General features: G+C 44.8%; 1 protein-coding gene across 1 annotated transcript in view; it reads right to left on the bottom strand.

The window, feature by feature from the left end:
* The window catches only part of LOC146869740 (uncharacterized), a 507,514-nt gene that overhangs the window by 201,184 nt on the left and 283,019 nt on the right, over window positions 1–23,311 (bottom strand). The window contains exon 6 of the mRNA XM_085640288.1: window positions 13,723–13,836. Within this exon, the coding sequence (XP_085496414.1) occupies window positions 13,723–13,836 (114 nt within the window). The remainder of the gene's footprint in view (window positions 1–13,722; window positions 13,837–23,311) is intronic.

The raw sequence follows: 23,311 nt of genomic DNA, 5'->3' as shown, positions 1-23,311 counted from the left end.
GTCTCCACATGTAGAGCTAAATGTCAAGTCCCCTTCACCCCCTAGTTGCACGTCAATCACACGTCATGCTGCTGCGCGCGCATCTCTGCCAAGTATTTCTGCTGACATTGCGAAATTCTTTCATGGATCCACCCATTTGTGACATCATACCTAATGACGTTTTCTAGTTACGCCTAGTTACGCCTATTTTAGTTACGCATGTATACCGTTATCGATGTTATCAACTGTTACGCCTCCTGCATCTGTTTCACTGTAATGCCTCTTCTATAAAAATGATTACCTGTCAATAATGTATGGCCCTTCACTTCCTGAACCTCCGTGGTGATGGAATATGAAGCCTACAATTCGAATTGTATAAGGAATAAAGCCCTTTCCGAACCTCTAATACCACGGATTCTGCCTCTTATTTTACTGAGTTATTCTTAATAATTTTCCGCATCAAAATAAGTACCGGTAATTAAATTATTTACCACAGTCTGGAGGAGAAGGCTTTGTAGGATATAAATCCGGGTCAGTATCGGCAATGGGGACTTTATCATAGTCATCCCATGGATCAGGACTATCTGGATCTACCCCATCCTCCTGATCTTCATTGTTAGGTGTCTGTGGCCTAGGTGAATTGACTGGTGAATTTGTGTGTGTAATCAACATATGTGGTTTAGGTGAAGAAGGAGGTATAGGAGGAGGAATAGAAGGATTAGTATTATCAGACTTCTTTTTAAGGGATATAGGATAAAAGACCTCTGTGTCTTGTTTCCTTTTAAAGGGCAATTTATCAATAATATGTCCTGTTTTAGGATTAATAACCAGTTCCTTTTATTTCCGGTCCGGGTTTAATGGTGGGACATCGAAACTAGGCTCTTTCGGTGGTATCAGCCATTTTGTCTTTCGGTGCCATGTTTCTTGGTGCCGGATTTTTTGGTGCTGAAGCTTCCGGATCTGAAGTTGTTTTGAAGTATCAAACCTGATTGTTTCGGAGCCCGAATGTGGTTGACTCTGTGTCAAGCCGGAAGGCCTTATTATTTGTTTTGTTGCCGGGCCTGAAGGCGGGGTGTTGGAAACTTTTTCTCGGTGCTGACCTTGGCCCGCAGGCAGTGGAAGGACCAGAGCCTTTTTCTTGGGCATTGGTAGAGTTCGGGGCAGGGGAGGATCTGTACTCACGGTACGCTGACCCTGCGGAATCTCGTCTTCCATGTCGGAGTCTGCTTCGGACATGGCAATCAGCTCGTCTTCGTCTTCCACTTCCTCAGGGTATTATATATCCTGATCGAAATTCTCCTTGAAGAGATCAGGAGCGGAGACGCTTCGTTGATGCTACATCTTGTGACACCGAGTTCGACGGTCACGGAGCATTTTCTTGGAGCGGCAGAAATTACACGCATCGCAGTCATTTTCGTTATGTTCAGGGGAGAGATACACGTTGCACACACTATGCATGTTGATGTGCGGGAACTTGGCATGGCACCCAGCACAGAATTTAAATGGATTCCATTACATCGACTGCGAGGTGGCCCGACGCGGTTAGGCCCGACGGCCTTCCACAAGGTTTCCGATCAGATTTTTGGTTTTCGCTGAAACCGATACGATACGTGAGGTAAGGGAAACACGATCGAATACCAATACAATACCATCGAGGGTAAGTGAATTGCGCACCGAGGGGAACCCGAGGAACGGTTTCAAACCGGAGTGCAGCAATACACGTCCGAACCCGATGGCAGAAAAAAACAATCTAACAATGGAGTGGATGCCCATGCGCACTATCACCTAAGGGAGGAGTCACCATACCTCGTGACCGGAAAGACTTCTTCGGAATAAAAAAACTTGCAAACATCCGGACTAAATACTAATTGGCAGGAGTATGCAAAGCATGTGATTTACAGCTCACATGCCCGAACACACAACTCACATCCATTAAAGAACTAGAAACAATAAATTCTGTTCAAAAACTATATCATTGGCTACAGGAAGCTTTTGATATCCTGATACCACTAAAAAGCACACAACAGAACAAATGAAAACAAGCACCTTGGAGAAAAACAGAGGTAAAAGAAATAAAACAACACATTAGAAAGTTGCAATGTGCCTGGCTCAAAACAAACGCCAAGCAAGACAAACTTCGCCTACAGAAAAATAACAGATTGTACAAGACAGCTATCAAAAAAACAAAGAAAAAATACTATTCAGACAGAATTCAAAATGCTAAATGTGCAAATAAGGAATTCTATAAAATTCTCAATGAATTTTGTAAACCAAATTGCTTGGAAGCAGCTCATCCTGTTACTCAAGTGTTCACAGACAAACTGGCAAATCATTACATGGACAAAGCAGACACTTTGGACTCGTACTTAAAACAGAGACAAAGCATCTGCTTTGTCATGTGAGATGTCATCAGTGATGTCATCAGTGATGTCAATGACTATGTCATGAGTGATGTAAAATGTGACGTCATCAGCAGAGCATTGTGGGGGCGCGAGTTGTAGTTAGCTCAACTAACTATAACGGCCAAATTTCTCTGCTTTTGTACGAGTGAAATGTCCAACTAAATATAACGTCCCTGAAACCTGTGGTTTTTTCAGTGAATTTCTAAGGTTTTTCAAATGCTAATTTCCAACTATAACATCCCTGAAATCTATGGTTCTTTCAGTGAATTTCTTAGTTTTTTTAAAGGCTAATTTCTAACTATAACGTATGCAGAAAGGTGGCGAAAGGGGGCTGGGCCTCCGACTAGCGCTCAGCAATTCCGCTGTGTAGGACTTACAGGGGGTAGGTACCAGGAGGGCTACTTGGCGGGGCCAACTAGCCTACCTGATGCCTCCAAAATGCCCCAGGTAGTGGGTTTGCTGAGAGGTGGACACAGGCCACACCCCCTTTCTCCACCACTATGCAAACACGCCTCCTGGCGCACTCTTGGTTGGGGGATGAAATCCCCTTGCTTCCTGACGGTCCTTGGGGGCCAACTAGCCCTCCTGTTATCTCTAGTAAGCCCCACACAACGGGATTGCTGAGAGTGGTCCGAGGCCACGCCCCCTTTTTACACCACTCTGCAAACGCACCTCCTGGCGCACTTCTGCTTAGGGGATGAAGTCCACTTTAGTCCTGAGGTCCACAAGACACAAGAGGACCTCATCGCCCCACCAGCAGTGCGCCACGAGGCGCGTTTGCAGAGAGGTAAAGAACAGGAATGGCTCAGCACACAACTACAGTTTGTATATAGTAGACAGTAATGTATGTCAAAGTCCATAAAAAACAACAGATGAAAAGATACAATGTATCCTAAAAGATTCACAATGAGCTTGAATATCTTTGTGATGAGATTTTCGAATTGATCGAACGACACGTTGTGCACAGATCCGGCGACGATTTCTTATCTTACATGAATAAGGCTATCAAACCCTCATATCCACCTTATAAAATACCACTGTAGATGACAACTGCTATATAAATATACAGATTTATGAATTTCGAATATTTGTTTATAAGAAAGCTTACTTTTCGCTGGACAATATATACATTACTCTTGAGCCTTGAAGAAGTCCCGTTGGGACGAAACGCGCCGCGTCGGCTATGAACTGTATGCTGTAATTTTAACAACCAGAGGGGACAATTGTGCAGAAACGCTGAGCCTAACAGACTCAAACATTTACCTGCCGTGAGGGGAACGGCTCGCAGAGGGGCAGCTGGGCTGTGAATCGTCGGAGTTTCGCCGCCGTGAGGGGAACGGCTTGTGTAAACTACCTTTCCCAGCATACCCTGCAAGCAGCGCTTGTTGATGACGACGCCATCTAGCACCGGAACATCCTAAAAGCAATCAGGCGCTCACGCAGCGCGGGACAATTGTGCAGAAACGCTGAGCCTAACAGGCTCAAACATTTACCTGCCGAGAGGGGAACGGCTCGCAGAGGGGCAGCTGGGCTGTGAATCGTCGGAGTTTCGTCGCCGTGAGGGGAACGGCTTGTGTAAACTACCTTTCCCAGCATACCCTGCAATCAGCGCTTGTTGATGACGATGCCATCTAGCACCGGAACATCCTAAAAGCAATCAGGCGCTCACGCAGCGCGGGACGCGCCCGGGCGAAGCCCGGGCCAAGGGCGGGCCCGTCCTTGCCCGTCTGTGCCCGTGTGGGACCGGACCGGGCCTCCCATCGTGGCCGTACTCCACACCACCCTATTATGAGCTCCCTGCAAGGATTGGAGTAAACCTGCAGGTAACATTTGTCATTGCTGAAATAGCTCTCGACCTAATTTATGTTGATTATCGTCACATAATTCACTAGATCGTTTGCAAACTAAGTGGACCTTTTTGTGTTCTTAGTAGTGAAGCTCCAAAGGTATTCTTGATTATGGGCAAAAGGAAAGCACCGAGTTGTGAACCATCAGAGGGTATGGATAATAAGAAGTCAAAAAAGCAAACCCTTCTAACATACCTGACTGGGGCTATGGGGGCAATAGAAAAACACATATCTTCAGTAGAACAAACACTAGCAGCTGGCTCATTGACGATTGGAGAAGCGAGAGCGGGGGATGACCAACCTACTCCTATCCAAATTACTACTCCTATCGCGATCGCTGACACCGGAACATCAGTTAACGGGTGTGTTCAAAATATCATAAGTGATATCATAGTGCACAACCACAGCGATACAAACATCCCACAACCAGACAAGGGTAAAAATACAGCCAAGAATCAGCTAGGGAAGCCAGGTAGGGGTATAAGAGAGGTAAGCCAATCAAGGGCACATAGAGGAAAGGAGATTACTGTAAAGAAAAAAGTCCAAGATAGGGTTATCAGCACTTCACAACCCTCCTCTACACCCTCAACAGCAGTAAATATCACTAAAGAGTACACTAAGGGGATCGATCTAGACAGTATCCTCTCCTCTATAAAAACCTTAGACTCTTTTGTGAGAGGAGCAGTTGAGGATATCGGATCTAGACTAGATCGGATCGAATCCCATGTAGCCAAATTCCTTTCCTGCAACGACGACAAGATTATTCCATCCCCTAGCCCAAGGCCCATTAGCAATGGCGGGAATAATAGTAGGAAATCACGACAATTCCCTTCCCATATTGACTCCTCTGGCGATACCCCCACAACTGAAATTAACAATCAGTCCAGGACAACAAAGACACAACAAAATTTAGTCTATTTGTCCCATCCAGTCACCGACAAACACTCCTTATCTTCCCTTAAACCAACACTTACTAAGACACCACCTTCTCTATATTTGGATCTTCCTCCAGCTTGCACTCCTTATACAGTGATTTTGGGAAACGTTCCTCACTCATGCCAAAAAGATCAGGAGACCAGCGAATCATTAAGGAACAAAGCTCTACATTGGCTGGGGGATAGAGTGGGCGACACTAGAATTCTGTTTGAAGAATTCAAGATGATACGCAGAATAGGATGGATCGGAAGATCTAGGAAATTATTTACTGGTGACTGTTTGGTATTGACTTTCTGCTCTCCTTGGTTAGTCAGAAAAATTTTGGGGTATGCGGCCAAAAGAATACTCGAAACAGGGTTTAACATACTTCCTCTAGGCTTCTTTTATCGCCCTCCCCCTGAATTGACGAACTTAGTTCACCACCAGGCCATGCCCAATCAAAACTTTAATGTCCCTGTCTATAACCATTTCAGTGCACTTACCTCATTAGAAGACCCAGATTGACTACCCCCAAAGAAAATAAAAAGACCAAAGATTCTAGTTGGGAACCCTGACACTGGCTTGCTTATCCCTCCTCAAAGGGGCATACCTGAGCCTGAGATTGAATTAGTAGCCAGAGTTTACAATAGCCAGAGGCAGCCACAGAATAAGTCAATGCAGGAGGACATTCCTGCTTCTTTCTGTATCAAAAAGGTCACCATGAATTCTATTCCATCTAAAATAGATGTACTAGGATCAGCTCACCAATCATTTATTATACCCTGGGAAGAGGAAGGACACATTAATATTACATATTGGAATATATGGGGCTTACATTCCAAAATTCACAACGACCTTTTTCTTGACTTTGTTAAAAATATGGACATCCTTTGTCTCCAAGAGACTTGGTCGCAAAATGAAATCAACATTAACGGTTTCAAAACATTTCATACACCAGCCTCTCCTTCCACTTATGGAAGATCAAAGGGAGGCTTATGTATATATGTATCTAATCTTGTGATAGTAAAAAAACTCACATTCGAGATTTCAAACCCCTATTATCAAATTCTTACTCTCACAATGGATAGGAACGACACTTTAATACTTGTCAATTTCTACAACAACATTCCAAAAGAGAACGAATTTGAAGTTATTGATCAACTTAGACAAGTTGTATATAAAATCCAGATGGTTAGCTCAGGAAACGCCCAGATTATCTGGGGAGGGGACTTTAATGCTAATCTGTGCCCGAATAGTAATAACCAGATTTGTGGCTTGAACGATGAGGATAATTGCAACCTTACTCACTTTCCTCATAATATCCTTGGGAGCGCTCCGAACGAAACCATATTTATGTTGAATTTGAGTTTTGCAAATGAACTAGTAACTCCCCCGATTGCATTTTCACCAATTTACAATGGGAGAGGGACAGGCTCTGTAATAGATTATATTTTGACATCAAATAATCTTGGGAATAGGGTAAAGCAATTTATTACCCATAAGATCGCTATTAGCGATCACTTCCCACAAACTTTAACAATTAAGAGGAAAAGTTCCATCTCCCATAATAAATGCAAAACGAATAAATTCTACCATACCTGCCCTAATCTCGCTATTGATAGTATGAATGGTTATTCTCTGAAATGGGAACTAGTAGATCCCGATACCATTACATCTTCAGTAGTGGCTAAGGCTCTACCTCATATTTTGTCTTCTCTGAATGAGAATTCCTTGCCCTCGTCGATCCTAGCAAGCTTTAATTACATCACCGCCACAATAAAAGGCTCCCTATCCGTAAAGAGAAAAAAGGGTGAGTTTAAGAAATGAAAATGGTTCGATACAAACTGTACAAACGCCCATAGCACATTAAAAAAAGCGATCCATAACAGGGATAGAGATGGACTAGCTGTCCAGCAAGCAAGGAAACTATACAATCAGGCTATCGCGACCAGGAAAAAGGCAATAAAAAACTAATTGTGGGAAGACCTACACAGGGCAAGTAGCCAGAATGATAGTAAAGCATTCTGGAAAGTAATTAGGTCTCCGTTCCTTTTATCTGATAATTCTCCTTCCATAGAGATAACGATAGACGAGGCCCAATGGGTGAATCATTTTACAAGAATTTTTGGCTCTTCGGAGTCGACAGATACCACAACCATGTTAGCATCACCTCTATCTGAACTTACTGCGTCTCTCCCTATAGAGATATCTTTTTCACTTGATGAAGTCTTGGTAGCACTTAATGAAAGCAAAGGTTCTAAGGTCCCTGGACCCGATTGGGGTCCCTGTAGACATTTATAAACATAACACAGACCTCTGGGCCCCAATTTTGACTCGCGTTCGCAATGCAACTTCCTCGCAGGGCCTCATTAACAGCTGGACGGAATCCATCATGGTCCCTATCTACAAAAAGGGTAATAGACAGGATCCCTCCTGCTACAGACCAATCTCACTCCTAGATTCACTAGGAAAAGTAGCAGGAAGGATCCTTCTTACGAGGTTGCAAACTTGGGCCACAGACAAGAACATACTGTCTGATCTACGGTTTGGTTTTAGGGAAGGTCCGGGGACAATAGATCAGGGGCTTAACCTTGCTATTTTACTGGGTAAATATACGAAGGCGAAAAGAGGAAAACTTTACCTAGCGTTTGTTGATCTCTCTTCGGCCTTCGACTGCGTTTCTCATGGTAAACTATGGCATACTTTAAAAGAAATGCAAGTAGAGGAACCCCTAATAGACTTCCTGAAAGCTCTCTACAGCAATGCCTCAGCGAGAGTCCGATTTGGTAGAGCAGGAGAATGTACCTCATCATTTAAAGTCCTCAGAGGGGTTAGACAGGGGTGCGTCCTGGCTCCATTCCTTTTTACGCTATATACCAACGGTCTTGAGAAGGCTTTATTGGATGGAACTCAGGACGTTCCCCAGGTACAACAAACTTTGGCCCCCAGACGCATACCAGCACTACTTTATGCGGACGACGCTGTTATTTTAGCTAGGACGCCCATAGCTCTTCAGAAGGCACTGGAATTGTATAATAAATATATGCAAGACATTGATTTAAATATCAACATCTCAAAAACTTTTGTGATGAATTGTGGTAAAGGTAGTAAAAAGGGCAAAGACATCTATCTAAATGGGAACAAACTGGCTACCTCATCTACCTATTCATATCTGGGATACTTGTAGACGATAAGGGCTCATGGGGCCAAGCAATTACATTAAGAAAACTCCTTTTCATGAGAGCCACCACTGCGCTTGTCAATTTTTCCCAAAAACTAGGAAAAAGACCCCCACTGGAAATGATCAAAATATATAACGCAAAATATATGAGTGTAGCAACATACGGGGCAGGGATCTGGGGTCATCGGAATGTTTCCGAACTGCAGAAAGTCGAAAATGCATTTTTTAGATATTTATTGGCGGTTCCGGCTTCCCCGTCCACCTATGTCTGCCACGCTGAGTTGGGAGTCCCTTACATTACGGACATTATAAAAATTCAACCCATAATTCTGTGGCACCGCATTTGGAAGTCAGAAACAAACCGCTTCAATCAGTTAGTGCTTCAAGACGTTCTTAAACTGGACTATTGCCTCGACATAAAATGGATCAAGTATGTGAAGGACTTTATGACAGACATTGGTAATCCTGAATATTTTTATAATCCTTTTTCTATGTCAGCTATCGTAAGAAAAGTTTTTAAGAAACGCTGTATGAACCACATGGAGGATTTGAGATTAACGAGTGAAGCTACAAAACTGTCTGTGAGCCACAATCTTATGATATTAACCTCATTTGGCATGCAACCGTACCTACAAAAAACAGACAAAAGATACGACAGATTTGTTCTCACTCGCTTTTGACTGAATGTTTTCCATAGGCTGGTGACTTTTCCAACTGTTAACAATTGGTCAAACGAATTATTACACTGCCCATGTGATTCAGTCTCTGAGCAAACAACTATCCATGTCATTTTATTTTGCAAATTTTATGAAGAATTGAGAAGGAAATGGTTAAAACCTATTTTTAAAATCTGGGGAATTCGCCAATGTCGCCCAGCATTCTTGGCCCTTCAATGTCTTGATAATGATTGCATAAATTATAATGTTACTGCTTTCCTAAAAAATCTGATTAAACGCTGAAATAGTATTGACTTAGGTTCATTGTGAACAGAGTAAAATTCAGAAGTACGGTAGATACTTGATACCAAACGTTGTTTTGGACCTATCCCCCAATGCATCTTAATAATGCAGTAGGGAGGAATGTTTCTTCTCTCTTGCTCTAAAGTCGCAATTTAAATTTATTATTTTAACAAACTGATAGCTGAATCCGTATATCTACTAGTTGTATTACCTTTACCGTCTACACATTACTTTTAAATGTTTATCCATTAAAATGAAATGCTTTCCTCCCACGCTCATATGCTGCTGTTATCGCACACATTGGATCAAATGCAGTAATAGTTTCGAGTTAGGCTCATGGTGAATAGAGGGAAAAACAGAGCCATTGAAACGAAGAAACAGTATTCTTAAGACTCCAAACGTTGTTTTGGATTTATCCCCCAATGCATCCTAATAGCGCAGTAGGGGGCTTATGTTTCTTCTTTCTTGATCCGAAGTTCCATCTAATTCTACTAACTTAACAAATTGATAGATCAATTTGGAAATAATGACTTGTATATTTATTAGTCTTATTACTGTCACCGCTCTTCATTATTTTTAACCGCTTATTTTTTAAAATGAAATGTTGTCTTTTCGGGCCTACTTGCTACTATCTACGCACATTCATTAATTGGAACCATGTAAATGAGTTTTTTTTTTTTGGGGTACATGTTTTGTATATATATGTTTTATAAAAATTACTTGTTTTAACTGTATAAAATGATATGTTATACTGTACATGCTTTTATGGATTGAAATTAACTTTCCGAATAAAGCTTATTTTGATTTGAACAACCAGAAAGAAATTTTTTTTTTGCACAACTGAATAAAGGAAAATCTCATCACAAAGATATTCAAGCTCATTGTGAATCTTTTGGGATACATTGTATCTTTTCATCTGTTGTTGTTTATGGACTTTGACATGCATTACTGTCTACTATATACAAACTGTAGTTGTGTGCTGAGCCATTCCTGTTCTTTGCATTTTTTGGGTTGCACCAAATAATAGGGACGAGTGAAGGTCACGTCCCTGGCTCTTTGCACCACATTGCTGTCTATTTACACTATAACACTAGTTTGACTGGTGCAGGTTCTTAGTGCCCTGACCTTTTTTCTTTTGTAGCGTTTGCAGAGAGGTGTAAAAAGGGGCGTGGCCTCGTACCACATCTCAGCAATCCCACTGTGTGTGGCTCGCTGGAGATACATGGTGGGCTAGTTGGCTCCGAAGGACCCTTAAGGATCTAGGGGACTTAATCCCCCAACCCATAACGTGCCAGAAGGCGCGTTTGCAGTGTGCTGCAGGGAGGGGACGGGCCTCCGGCGAGATGCCTTATTTTGGGGCTAGAAGGAGGGCTGTGTGACTCCCCTTCTCCCAATATTTTCTGGGCTCTGTGGACCCCATCCCCCTGGGCCTGCCACATTTGATTTGTTTTATTAGAGAAAAAATGGGAAGGGAGACTCCCTCCCAAGGCCGATTTCGGCCCCGGGAACCCCATCCCCAGGGGCATGGCCACATTTTTTTAAAATAATTATTTTAAAGGAGGGGGGCTGTGCCGCACCCCTCCTGAGGCCTTTTTTGGCCCCGGAGACCCCATCCACCAGGGCTTTGCCCTTTTTTCATTTTTTTAATGGGGAAGGCTGCGGGGCCGTCCCTTCCCTGGGCCCCCGGGACCACACTACCACGTTGGGGGCCACGGGGGGGGAGCCACAATGCCCCGAGGTCCCTGCAGGCTTCCCGTCTCCTGCGGGAGCCAGCATTGCTTTTGCGCAAAGGGAGCTGCTGACATGCAGCTCCCTTTGCCCAAAAGCAATTCTGCTTTGCTTCGAGGAAGCAAAGCAGAAGTTTTCTATGACAGGGCGTGTGCAGTGCTTCCGGCCTGTCATAGCAAACTGCAATGTCCCGGGGGTGGGCACCCCGGGACATTGCTGGAGCCGGCCCTGGGGAGTGGCAGTCTCCAGGGCCAAGGAGGGCTCCAGGAGGGGGGCTGCGCGGCCCCACTCCCAACATAAACATAGCCCTGTGGAGGTGGAGGTCCCAGGGGCCGGGTGTCCGCAACGAACCCCTGTATTTACATACAGTACGCCCCAGGGAGGGGGTGGCTCCTGGTGCAGTGTGAGGGCGCTCGATCTCCCCCACACTTACTATTTATTTATAGCCCTGGGGCGGTACCTGGGGCTTTGGGGGCCAGCGAGTCCCCCCCCAACCTAAAACAAATTAAGTCCCCGGGGCTGCGGGATAGCTGCATGCCCCCTGCACATTATTCTAGGAGCCCCGGGGAGGAGGCGGGCCCCCGCTACATAATTGCAGATTGTCCCCGGGACCAGGTCCCGGGGGCTTATTAAAAAATCACGGGACACCGCGCTTCGTTTTTTAAAAAAGATTTTCAGCAGGATTCGCGTACCGTACACATTCCTGCCAGAAAAATAAAAATTAAAATGCTTTTTTTGGCCCTGGGGGACCCCTTGGGCAGGCCTAGGGGATCAGGGTGTTTCTACCCTGCCCCCTTACCTTGTTTTTCACATTTTTTTTCTTGTGACTCATTTATACCGAGTCACAAGACGGCTGCCAACACTTTTTTGTTTGGAGTGTTGGCGGCAAATCCCAGTCAAGCATGTGATCGGGAGGGTTTGTGGATACACAGCGGTCACCAGATATCTAATTTTTTTTAAATATTAATATCTCAGGAACTACTGAACGGATTTACACCATTTTAAAAAAGCATGCTTTCCAGACCAAAATTTACTTTTTTGCCAAATTGGTGTAATTCCGTTCAGTAGTTCGGGCTGTAGCCGTGGCTAAAGTTTCCTATGGAAATTAACATGGAGAAAACACGTTTTGGGACCCCCCCTTTTTTCTCGGACCCTGCTTGACGAATCACCCCGAAACTTTCAGACAGGAGCTGACCTGAGTGAACCATTAGTTTCGAAAATATTGCAAAGATTCTTCAACCTGCGCCACAGATATTGGCAAAACAAAAAATGCTTTTTCAATGGAAAAAATGTTCTAACTATAACTGCCTACTGGTGACCGCCAGTAGCTAATAAATATATATATAAAACTATTTTAAAGTCCAGCAACACTTGAAAGGCAGAGTTTATTTAATGCATTTTTTAATCTACACATACTACCTTCCCTTTATGCATCTATATACCTTCCATGTACTTACGGATCTATATATTTATTACTTTTACTTATCTATTACTTTTCTTCTAATTCAGCATATCCAATGCACCACCCTATTTTTTCACCCTATACCGCTCTCAAAATATCCTCTAGCTCAACTCTCGGACTCATCTCAAACCTCATTCTACTACTCTTTCCAATGCACTAGCATATTTCTCACCCTATACCGCTATCAATATATACAATACCTCGATACTAACATTCATCCCAAACCCCATACCACTACTATGATCCCCAAAATAACCCTTTCGAGACTGTTCCCTACTCCACCCCTCCTTGAAGCATCTCATAGCTCTTTCTACTATTCCAACCCCCCAAAACAAGCCTTTCTAAACCCTCCTTCTGAGTCTCCCCCTTTCCAAGTCCCTTTTACTCATCCCCCTCCACCTCCCTTTTACTCATCCCAAATCTCCTCCTACTGCTATGAGCTCCCAAAAAAAATATCTAAATCCTTCCTTTTTATTCCTCCACTATCATTTTCAATCCAGATAACAGACTAACATGTCCACCACTTAAATTAATTTCATATTTCAGTATACTAATTCACCACTAATCCTTTATGGGTTCCAGAGTAGGTATCTACTTGCCGAAAAAGCGCTTAAACACCTCATCAGGGGTAGCAAGCACTATACAAATGCAAACCTTTTTACCTCTTCTACCTTTTCGCTATCCTTCTCAATCCAAATAACTGACTAACATATCCACCACTCAAATTACTTTCATATTTTCACTATACTAATTCACCACTAATCCTTTATGGGTTCCGGAGTAGTGTGCTACTTGCCGAAAAAATGCTTTGACGCCTCATCAGGGGTAGTAAGCGATATATAAATGCAATTACAATACATACAATACAATACATCTTACTGGAACCTGGTCCCGGAAGGCACAGGGTGTTCCAGCTAAGCAGCCAACCAGAATAGTGGAAACATGGGGGCAGATTTTCATTGGCCATAGACTAGTCATTTAGATTGGTAAAACACCAGACTGTTACAATTGTAGGCAGTTTTGAGATTTTTTATGCATCTGGGGCTGAAGACTGATTAGTGAAAATGTGCATTCAGTGACCGTGCATCGGCAGTGCATTGACAAGGCAATACTGCTCCACCCACCTCAGAGTAAAGGAGGCAGGTCTCCAAGCATGGATGTGTCCCCACCCCTACTCCAAGTGGCAGATGGTATTCACCTGCATCTCTGCATATAAATCCACTCACAGTATCAAACTGAATCCATTTACCTGACTTTTTCATCCTCGAGTAGACAACCCAAGCGACAACAGCAAGCGCTGCAGCAACCACGACAGCTCCAATGACGCCTCCGATAATTACCCCCATTGGAGGAGATTTCTCTTCTGTGGGACAAACAGAAGCAGAGTTACTGGGCAGAAATCACTTTAAAGATGAGATTTAAAATGCGGTACCAAGAAGAACTGCCAGGTATGAAGATCTCTGTGAGTAAAGAGCCAGAGAGAGCTATAGCTTAGCCTGGGAGCATAGATCTGATCCAGGTACACTCAGTGCTCTGTAACCCTCCGCACTGCACTCCTATCACACCACAGTCCACAGTATACCCACTCCTTTGTAGTCTTCGAGGTCGCACTAGTGTCTCACCACAGCCCATGGTTTACTCCACACTATAAGCTTCCTCTCAGGGCGCTACTATCACCAGAGCCCACATTATACAAAGCAGTGCCCTGAGAGAGGCCACACGCCACTATCACCCCACACCCCATTGTACAGAACACTGTTAAACCACCACTGGCAGCTGTTTACTCACTGCACTCTTCACTTTCTACACTCTCACACCTAAGCCCCCACCCCCTCCTTCTGGCTGGCGCCATCATTAATGGCGGATACAGGGCACCCAGGTAACAACGACTGGGATAAGGGTGTATGCCTGTATCGTCTGCTCTGTTGGGGCCTAGAAAGGACCGACAGCGAGGGCCCTGGTGACAACTGTAGCAGTCAACCTCCAGACAAACAGCAATAAGGCCACACTCGCAACTTCCCTGAAACTATTTTGCACTGAGGAAGTCTCCTATATTCGCATCATTCTGTTTTCTAGTGGTTGGGTCCAGATATTCCTGGCTCAGTAAAACTGTTTTATCTTTTGATTCTTTTCACCAGGGAGATGGGGGAGGGGAAGGAGTTCAGGTGTGAATGTGAAGAGTTACAAGCCACAAAAGAAAGGGAAACGGTTAGCTGGTACGCATCTGTTCGGAGTGGGTAGTGCTGTAGATTCACGTGCTCTGCATACTCCTGCCATCTAGTGAGCAAATATACGTAAAAAGAGAGTACTCTCTTTTAGTGACGCTTTCAGGATAGAGATATCCCATAAAAATGCAAGCGTAAAGTGAATGTATCCCCAGTGGGACCTGCTACATCAAGCGGAATGGCGCCAAATGCCATCTATACGAGTCCTTATCGTAAAAACAATCAGTTTGCTAATCCCTGATAAAATCAGCGCCACTGGTGAAGCATCGCCTTTGTGCCCATCCCTCGCTGAAAACAATCAGCAAGGCCAGCCCTAAATACACACTTGGTGACATCCTGGCCGTCCTGAATGGTTTGAGCCAAAAAAGCGCAAAACTCATCTGGGCCTAACAAGCATATACTGTATTGATCGACCTCCATGCTAAGCTGGCCGATGAGAACATTCACTTCCCGAATGCCTGAATCCTTTTTAACTCCTGGTCTGGTATAGTGGGGAACGAATTAGGATTTACTTTGCTGGAGGAGTCTGGACCACCAAACCCTCAGGAGTAGGATGCTGCATAGGAAAATCCAGCTCACCGGGTGCCGGCTCCAGCATGATAGGTTAGGTGCATTTGTAAAGCACACTATCACCTGCGATGGTGTCCTCCGGTGTGTGCGCTAGGCCTGCCTGTGGTAAGTTGGTTAATTGAAACGCCAGGTCTTCAGCTTCTTCTTTCAGTTGTGGAGTGGACACTGTTCCACGCTTTAGGAGCATTGTAAGAGAATGCCTGTTTTATTGATTTGGTTCTGGTTATGTGCTGGATGTGTGTGAGTAGTTGTCCTACGCAGCAGAGGTGTCTGGGTGGTTGGTGGAAGAAGATCCGACTGTTCTGGTGGGTGGGGTCCAAGTTGAGTAGCGCCTTGAATGTGTGTGAGCAGTTTGAAATGAGCTTATTTGTATATCGGGCGCCAGTGGTGTGGTGTGATTCAAATTCTTTGTGGGCGGTACAGAATAAAAGTGGCTGCAGAGTTCTGGATGGTTTGTAGTATTCTAGTGAGTTGTATGTTCATTCCGGCTTGGAGGGAGTCCTACTTGCTGGTGAGTAGAGCATGAAGGACAGTTTTTCTAGTGTTGCCTGGTGGCCATTTGAAGATCTTCCTCAGCATCTTCAGGTTGTGGAAGCAGGATGCAGTGATGACGTTGACTTGTGCGGTCATGTCCAGTTTGCTGATTATTCAAAGGTTGTTGGCGTGGGTGCTGGGTGCAGGTTCAGGCGGCCACCAGCTGGACTCCCATGGTGAGGTGTTCTTGCTGAAGATCAATACTTCTGTCTTGTCTATATTGAGTGTGAAAAAGTTGGCTTTCAATCAGTTGGCAAATTCTGCCATGCATGCAATGGACTGGTGTCTCGTGTTGGGTGCTTACCTGAGAGGGAGAGTATGAGTTGCACCTCGTCAGCATAGAAGAGAATGTTGATATTGTGTGTGCGGATAACGTTGGCCACAGGGATCATGTATGCATTGAAGAGGGTGGGAACACTTCCTATAATACTTAAGAAGGAAAGCAATCTACTGGCACTCCGCAAACTCTTAAAAACGTGTCTCTTTAGCAACTAGCCCAAACACGCTTTTCTCTCATTCTCCTCTGGTTAGCCAATTCTGCACTTTTCACAGCGCCTAGACACCCATGGGTATTAGTGTGCGTTATAAATTTTATTTTCATTTCACTGAGCAATGAACCTTGAGGCACTCCACAGATGAGTTTGGATGCTTCCAATGTGTAAGGTGCCAGGCTCACAGTGTGGGGTATTATATAGTGTGGCTGTGCGACTACACCATGTAATACATTCACAATACCATCTTGGGTCCAGTTACATAACAAAACATAACATGTGTATTTGTAAAGCGCACGTTCACCACTACGGTTATCGTGGCAGTGAATAACAGATGTTTTTTGTTAGCTAACGGTACTCATTTTTATCGACCTCAGATGGATGAAAGGCTGGGTGGACCTGCTGGGATTTGAACCTGTGACCATGAGGTCGAACACAGGCCCCTTCAGTAGACACATTAGTCCACTGAGCCACCAGACCCGGCAGTTATGCATGTTTGTCAAACTTTAGCTCAACCCTGGGTAGCTGTGGGTTTGAGCATTCAGGTTTAAACAAAGAAACAAGTTTAAAGCATTTAAACACCACTAAAAGAACTGAATAAGAAAGAGACATGACTCTCGAAAACATAGAGAGTACCCATTCTGCTGCGTAGCTAACACCCACTGGTCCTTTGTGATAGCTTGCCACTCTTGCAGATGATTTGCAATACTTCCCCCCCCACTGGAGTGGTGGACGGTGATGGAGGAAGCGGGCCCTCATTGCTTGGCTGGAGTCTTCGTAGAGGTAGAGGACTGGCGGTTTGCTCCTCTTCCCCTGGAGGATCGACGTCCTTGATACTGGGATCTCTGTTGGCCCTGCTGCTTTTGGTGCTTTTGCCAATGAGGGGTTTGAACCCTCTGTTGGAAGGAGCGTCGATCATTAGTGCGGTAGCGGCGGCAAAACTCTCTTTTCTTCTCCAGCCGCACCACTTTCATGGTATCCAGCTCAGTCTTCATGCGGGCCATTTCCTCATCAGTGTGAGTACCGAATAAGGATGAGCCGGAGAACGGAAGATTGAGTATTCGGGACTGTGCTTCTGGCTTCAGTGTTGTGAGGCGTGGCCGGAATGATCTTCTGGCGCAAATCCCGTGGGCGTAGGAGTGGGCTGAAAGTGTAGCCCCATCCACTGCAGCACGGATTACTTGGTTTGCCACCAAGCTGCCCTCCTGTAATATTTCTTCGAAGTCCTTACGGTCTTCCTTGGGTAATTTCTCTGTGAAGCGCTGGAGAGAGTACCACAGAGATATATTGTAGCGCCCCAAGAGCGCCGATGCACTGGAGACCTTAAGCATGTATGCAGACGTGCCACATACTTTTCTCCCCCACGAATCCTGCGTCTTGCTCTCCTTGTCCGGTGGTACTGTAGACGAGGAGGCCACAGCTATAATCACCGAATCTGGTGGAGGATCGGACTTTAGGAGGAAACGGTCTCCCTCCGGTGGGCGATATTTCTTTAGAATTCTCTCCGGTGCGGTTTTAAGTGTTGCCGGCGTGAGGAAGATGTCCATAACCGGTTTAAGGAGCCCCGGAACCAATGGAAGTAATGGTCGAGAAGCCATCTTCTGGTTTAAGGTTTTGAAGATTACTGACGAAGTGCTCTGTGGAGTTGGCATAGGAATGTTCAGCTTGCTAGCATCCCCAGAAAGCACGTCTTGGAACGTGCTAACATCATCCACTGGAGAGATCCTCGACGGTGGACTGTCGGTAAGTGTGGGTGAATAACCCTCTTTGAGGAGTGTGTTGAGGAGGTGGAAAGCGTTGGAGATCTGCGCCTCCTCCTTCTGCTGCACAATCTTGCTCTGTCCCTGGAGGGGGGTGTAGGTGAGCAAGTGCGAGCTCTACCTCTTGGTGGAGAGAGATCTGCCTCTTGTACCAGGCGAGCCAGAGGGGACCTGCGGGGAGGACTCAGATCATGCCAGACGCCTGCTGATTGCTTGGGAACAGCCCAGTGGTGTAGTGGTCGCATCCATCTGGGTGATAGGTGAACAGATGGGGTCCTCTCTGCTCTAACAGGAGAGTGACGTGTGGAGGGAGATTTCTGCCCCTCCGACTGAGCCCTTTCCACTGAACGTTGATGTCCAGATGGAGAAGTCTTGTTACTGGAGGATGAGATGACCACTTCCGGAGATCCAGACCTGAAGATGGAACGGTGGGGACGGAGAGAAACTTAAAGGAATTGACACAGACGGAGACTTCTGCCTCGACGTTGTCCGCGACGGAGATCTTTGTCTCGACGTCGACCTTCTTGCTCCCGGCGGAGACCTGTGCCTCGACACCGACTGCTGCGAAGGAGACCGGTGTCTCAACGTCGACCTTCTAAGCTTCGACGGAGGGTTCCGCCTCGACAGCGAGCGTGTCTTCGATGGAGACTGCTGCCTCGATGTCGGGTGTCTTCTCTTCGGCGGAGACTTCGGCGGAGACTTCGGCCTCGACGTCGAGTGCGGTCTCGACGCTGAGGATGGTGAATTACGTCTTGGCGTCGAAGATCTCTGCCTTGACGTCGATCATCGCTGAGGAGTCGACGGCGGAGGATCTTGTCTCAACGCCGGACGCTTTTCTAACATCAATGGAGACTTGGCCTTCGAAGTTGAAAATTGACGCTCCTGTGCCATCAGAGTCTTCGACGACGATTGCTTTTCCGCCGCCGGTACCTTCGACGTGGAGCCTGACACCGAAGGACAACAAATCAGGACCTAACTCCTCGGCATTCTCTTCTTTCTTCTTACTGGAGACCTACCTCTTTCAGAGAGGCCATGAAGACGGATTCTCTCCCTGTCTTTGATAGTTCTTTTAGATAACTTCCTGAAGTGTTGACAGGAGGCAGGAGAGTGAGATTCAGGGAGGCAGATGATGCACACCTCATGTGTGTCTGACTTGTCAAAAAGAGGTGTGAATCCAGGGTACTGACAGAAGGAGCCGGAAAGAACAACTGTCCTAACTGTCACCCCTGAGGCATGATGGGAAGCTAGGGGTCATGGCTGCCTTAAAGGCACGGTGCCAGTTTTCTGTACTATGGCTTTCAATTTTTATGCTACTGCTTTACAATGCAGCCTGTAGGCTAACAATGCTTGCATTTTTACACAGTTTTTTTCATGAGTTTACTCATTAAAAAGAGTTCAAGTGCACTTGTACTCCTGTGGTATATATTGACATTGTATATCTGCAAATGCATTCATTTATTTATATTATTTATATTGCATTTTTTAGCCTCCTATATGGGGCTGCATTGATATGAGAAAAATGATATATGTTTATATATATAGAGCTGTATATATATACATATATTATCTACTGGCCGTCGCCAGTAGATAGTTATAGTTACAACCTAGTTTCCATAGGAAATCTCAAATCTCTATTTTGAATAACTTTGGCGCCGGTTGACGAATCCTCACGAAATTTTCAAAACTAATGGGGCGCTCCGCTCAGCTCCTACCCTGAAAGTCTCGGGGTGATTCATCAAGCGGGGGCCGAGAAAAAGGGGGGGTCCCAAAACGCGTTTTCCCTATGTATTTTTCCATAGGACCTTTAGTCGCAGCTACAGCCCGAACGGCTGAACAGAATTACGTGAAATTTGGCAGAGAGGTAGCCATAAGGTCAAGGAAGTGCCTTTTGCAGGTCTGGTGTAAATCTGTTCAGTATTTCCTGAGAAAATAGCATTTAAAAGCATATCAATATCTATACGCGCGCACCGTGCGCGCACTGTGCGCGCACCCGCCGTGCGCGAGCGCAATTCTGATTGGTTGTTAGATGTAGGTAAACATTCGAATCGTTCGAAACCAGGAAGTGTCGGCCGCCATTTTGTCTCTCGCAGTCTGAGGGGGTGAAAAAAAAAGGTGGAGAACGTGGAAAGGGGGCAGAGTGGACAGTTCCTGACCCCCTAGCCTCGGTCAGGGGGTCACAGAAGGACCCCCAAGGGAGAAAAAAACATTTTTATTTTTTTTAAATCGCGAGGTGCGCGCACCGCGTGAGCACGGCACGCACTGCGAACCGTGGCTGCTAGGTGCGCGAAGTGCACCGAACGCCCACAGCGCGCGCACGGTGCGCGCACCTCGCGATTTAAAAAAACATTTAAAAATCACGGTGCGCGCACGGTGAAAAACCTGAAAAAAATATATAAATACATAACTTAGCATTTAAAAAACCGTACAAATTCACTGAAAAAACCATAGGTTTCACACATTTTATAGTTAGCTGGACATTTCACTCGTAAAAAACCAATAAAATTCCCCCGTTATAGTTAGTGCAGGCAACTATAACTCACGCGACCGCAATCCTCTGCTGATGACGTCAGATATTACATCACTGATTACATATGTGTCTTTCTGAAAAATATATATTTGTAATATATGTATAGCTAAAGATTAATGGAAAAAGACATGGGTAAATAGGTGCCCAAATACAGTTATGTAATATCTGACGTCATCAGCAGAGGATTGCGGTCGCGTGAGTTATAGTTGCCTGCACTAACTATAACGGGGGAATTTCATTGTTTTTTTACGAGTGAAATGTCCAGCTAACTATAACATGTGTGAAACCTATGGTTTTTTAAGTGAATATATGTATATATATATATATATATATATATATATATATATATATATATATATATATATATATATATATATATATATATTACCTACTGGCGATAGCCAGTAGGTAGTTATAGTTAGGACCACGTTTCCATAGGAAAACCTCAACATTCTATTTTGAATAACTTTGGCGCCGGTCGACGAATCCTCGCAAATTTTTCAAAATAGGTGGGGCGCTACGCTCCGCTCCTACCCTGAAAGTCTCGGGGGGATCCGTCAAGCGGGGGCTGAGATAAAAGGGGGGTCCCAAAACGCGTTTTTCCCATGCATTTTTCCATAGGACCTTTAGAACGAGCTACAGCCCGAACGGCTGAACAGAATTACTCAAAATTTGGCAGAGAGGTAGTCCCTAGGTCAAGGAAGTGCCTTTTGTAGGTTTGGTGTAAATCTGTTCAGTAGATTCTGAGAAAATAGCCTTTAAATCAATATATATATCTGAGCCAGCTTACGGTACGCTTACCGTACGCTTACGGTAAGCGTACGGTGGCGTGCGCGAGCGCGATTCTGATTGGCTCTTAGATCTTAGTAAACATTCGAATCGGCCAAAACCAGGAAGCGGCGGCCGCCATTTTGTCTCTCGCACTGAGAGTGATTTTAAAAATATCAAGCCCAAAAACATGTAAAGGGGCTGTTTTGACAACTCCCTCCCACATAGTCATGTTGAGGGAGTCCCCAAACATCCCCCAAGTGCAAAAACGGTTTTATTTTTTTTTCGGCAATTTCGCGGGGTACGCTTACCGTACGCTTACGGTAAGCGTACGGTAAAAAAATAAAAATAAAAAAAACACTATCCACACTTACCCCACCCCCTGTGCTTTTGGTGGCCGAAGGCCACCAAATGTACAGGGCTTATGTTAAGGGCAAAAAACACTATCCACACTTACCCCACCCCCTGTGCTTTTGGTGGCCGAAGGCCACCAAATGTACAGGGCTTATTATAAGGGAAAAAAACTTAGCATTTAAAAAACCGTACTAATTCACTGAAAAAACCATAGGTTTCACACACGTTATAGTTAGGAATTAGCATTTAAAAAACCTTGCAAATTCACTGAAAAAACCATAGGTTTCACACATGTTATAGTTAGCGGAAATTTTACTGATAAAAAACCTGTGAAATTGCCCCGTTATAGTTAGCGCAGGCAACTATAACTCACGCGACTGCAATCTTCTGCTGATGACATATGTGTCTTTATGAAAAAAAAATATTTGTAATATATGTATAGCTAAAAATGTATGGAAGAAGACATGGGCAAATAAGTGTCTAAATACAGTATTAGCATCAGCAGAGGATTGCGGTCGCGTGAGTTATAGTTGCCTGCGCTAACTATAACGGGGCAATTTCACAGGTTTTTTATCAGTAAAATTTCCGCTAACTATAACATGTGTGAAACCTATGGTTTTTTCAGTGAATATATATATATATATATATATATATATATATATATATATATATATATATATATGTTTTTCATATATATTTTTTATTATTTCCGGGGTCCCCGCGCATGGGCGGGAATATTCAGTGCTTATGACTATTGATGAGGATCCCCTGGAAGAGAATGGCGTAGAGTGAAATAGCGTGGAGTGCAGTGGCATACATAGGAACAATGTAGAGTGGTGTACAGTGGAGTGACTTATAGTGGAGAGGCATAGAATGGAATGGCGTAGAGTGGATTAGCGTGGAGTGCAGTGGCATACATAGGAACAATGTAGAGTCGTGTACAGTGGAGTGACTTATATTGGAGAGGAATAGAATGGAATGGCGTAGAGTGGATAAGCGTGGAGTGCAGTGGCATACATAGGAACAATGTAGAGTGGTGTACAGTGGAGCGACGTATAGTGGAGAGGCATAGAATAGAATGGCGTAGAGTGGATTAGCGTGGAGTGCAGTGGCATACATTGGAACATTGTAGAGTGGTGTACAGTGGAGTGACGTATAGTGGCGAGGCATAGAATGGAATGGTGTAGAGTGGAATAGCGTGGAGTGCAGTGGCATACATAGGAACATTGTAGAGTGGTGTACAGGAGATTGGTTTTACAGTAGAGTGGCGTATAGTGGAGAGGCCCAGAATGGAATGACGTAGAGTGGATTAGCGTGGAGTGCAGTGGCATACATAGGAACAATGTAGAGTGGCGTACAGTAGAGTGGCATATAGTGGAGAAGAATGAAATGACGTAGAGTGGAATAGTGCGGAGTGCAGTGGCATACATAGGAACATTGTAGAGTGGTGTACAGTAGAGTGCGTATAGTGGCGAGGCATGGAATGGCGTAGAGTGAAATAGCATGGAGTGCAGTGGCATAAGGTAGAATAGTATATACTGGAGTGGTATAGACTGCAGTGGAATACCGTTAGTGGAGTGGCGTACGGATGCACATTCACTTTGGCAGC

This window comes from Triturus cristatus, chromosome 1_1, assembly GCF_964204655.1.
Source record: "Triturus cristatus chromosome 1_1, aTriCri1.1, whole genome shotgun sequence".
Taxonomy (NCBI): Eukaryota; Metazoa; Chordata; class Amphibia; order Caudata; family Salamandridae; genus Triturus; species Triturus cristatus.
This window is presented reverse-complemented; position numbering and strand designations above follow the sequence as displayed.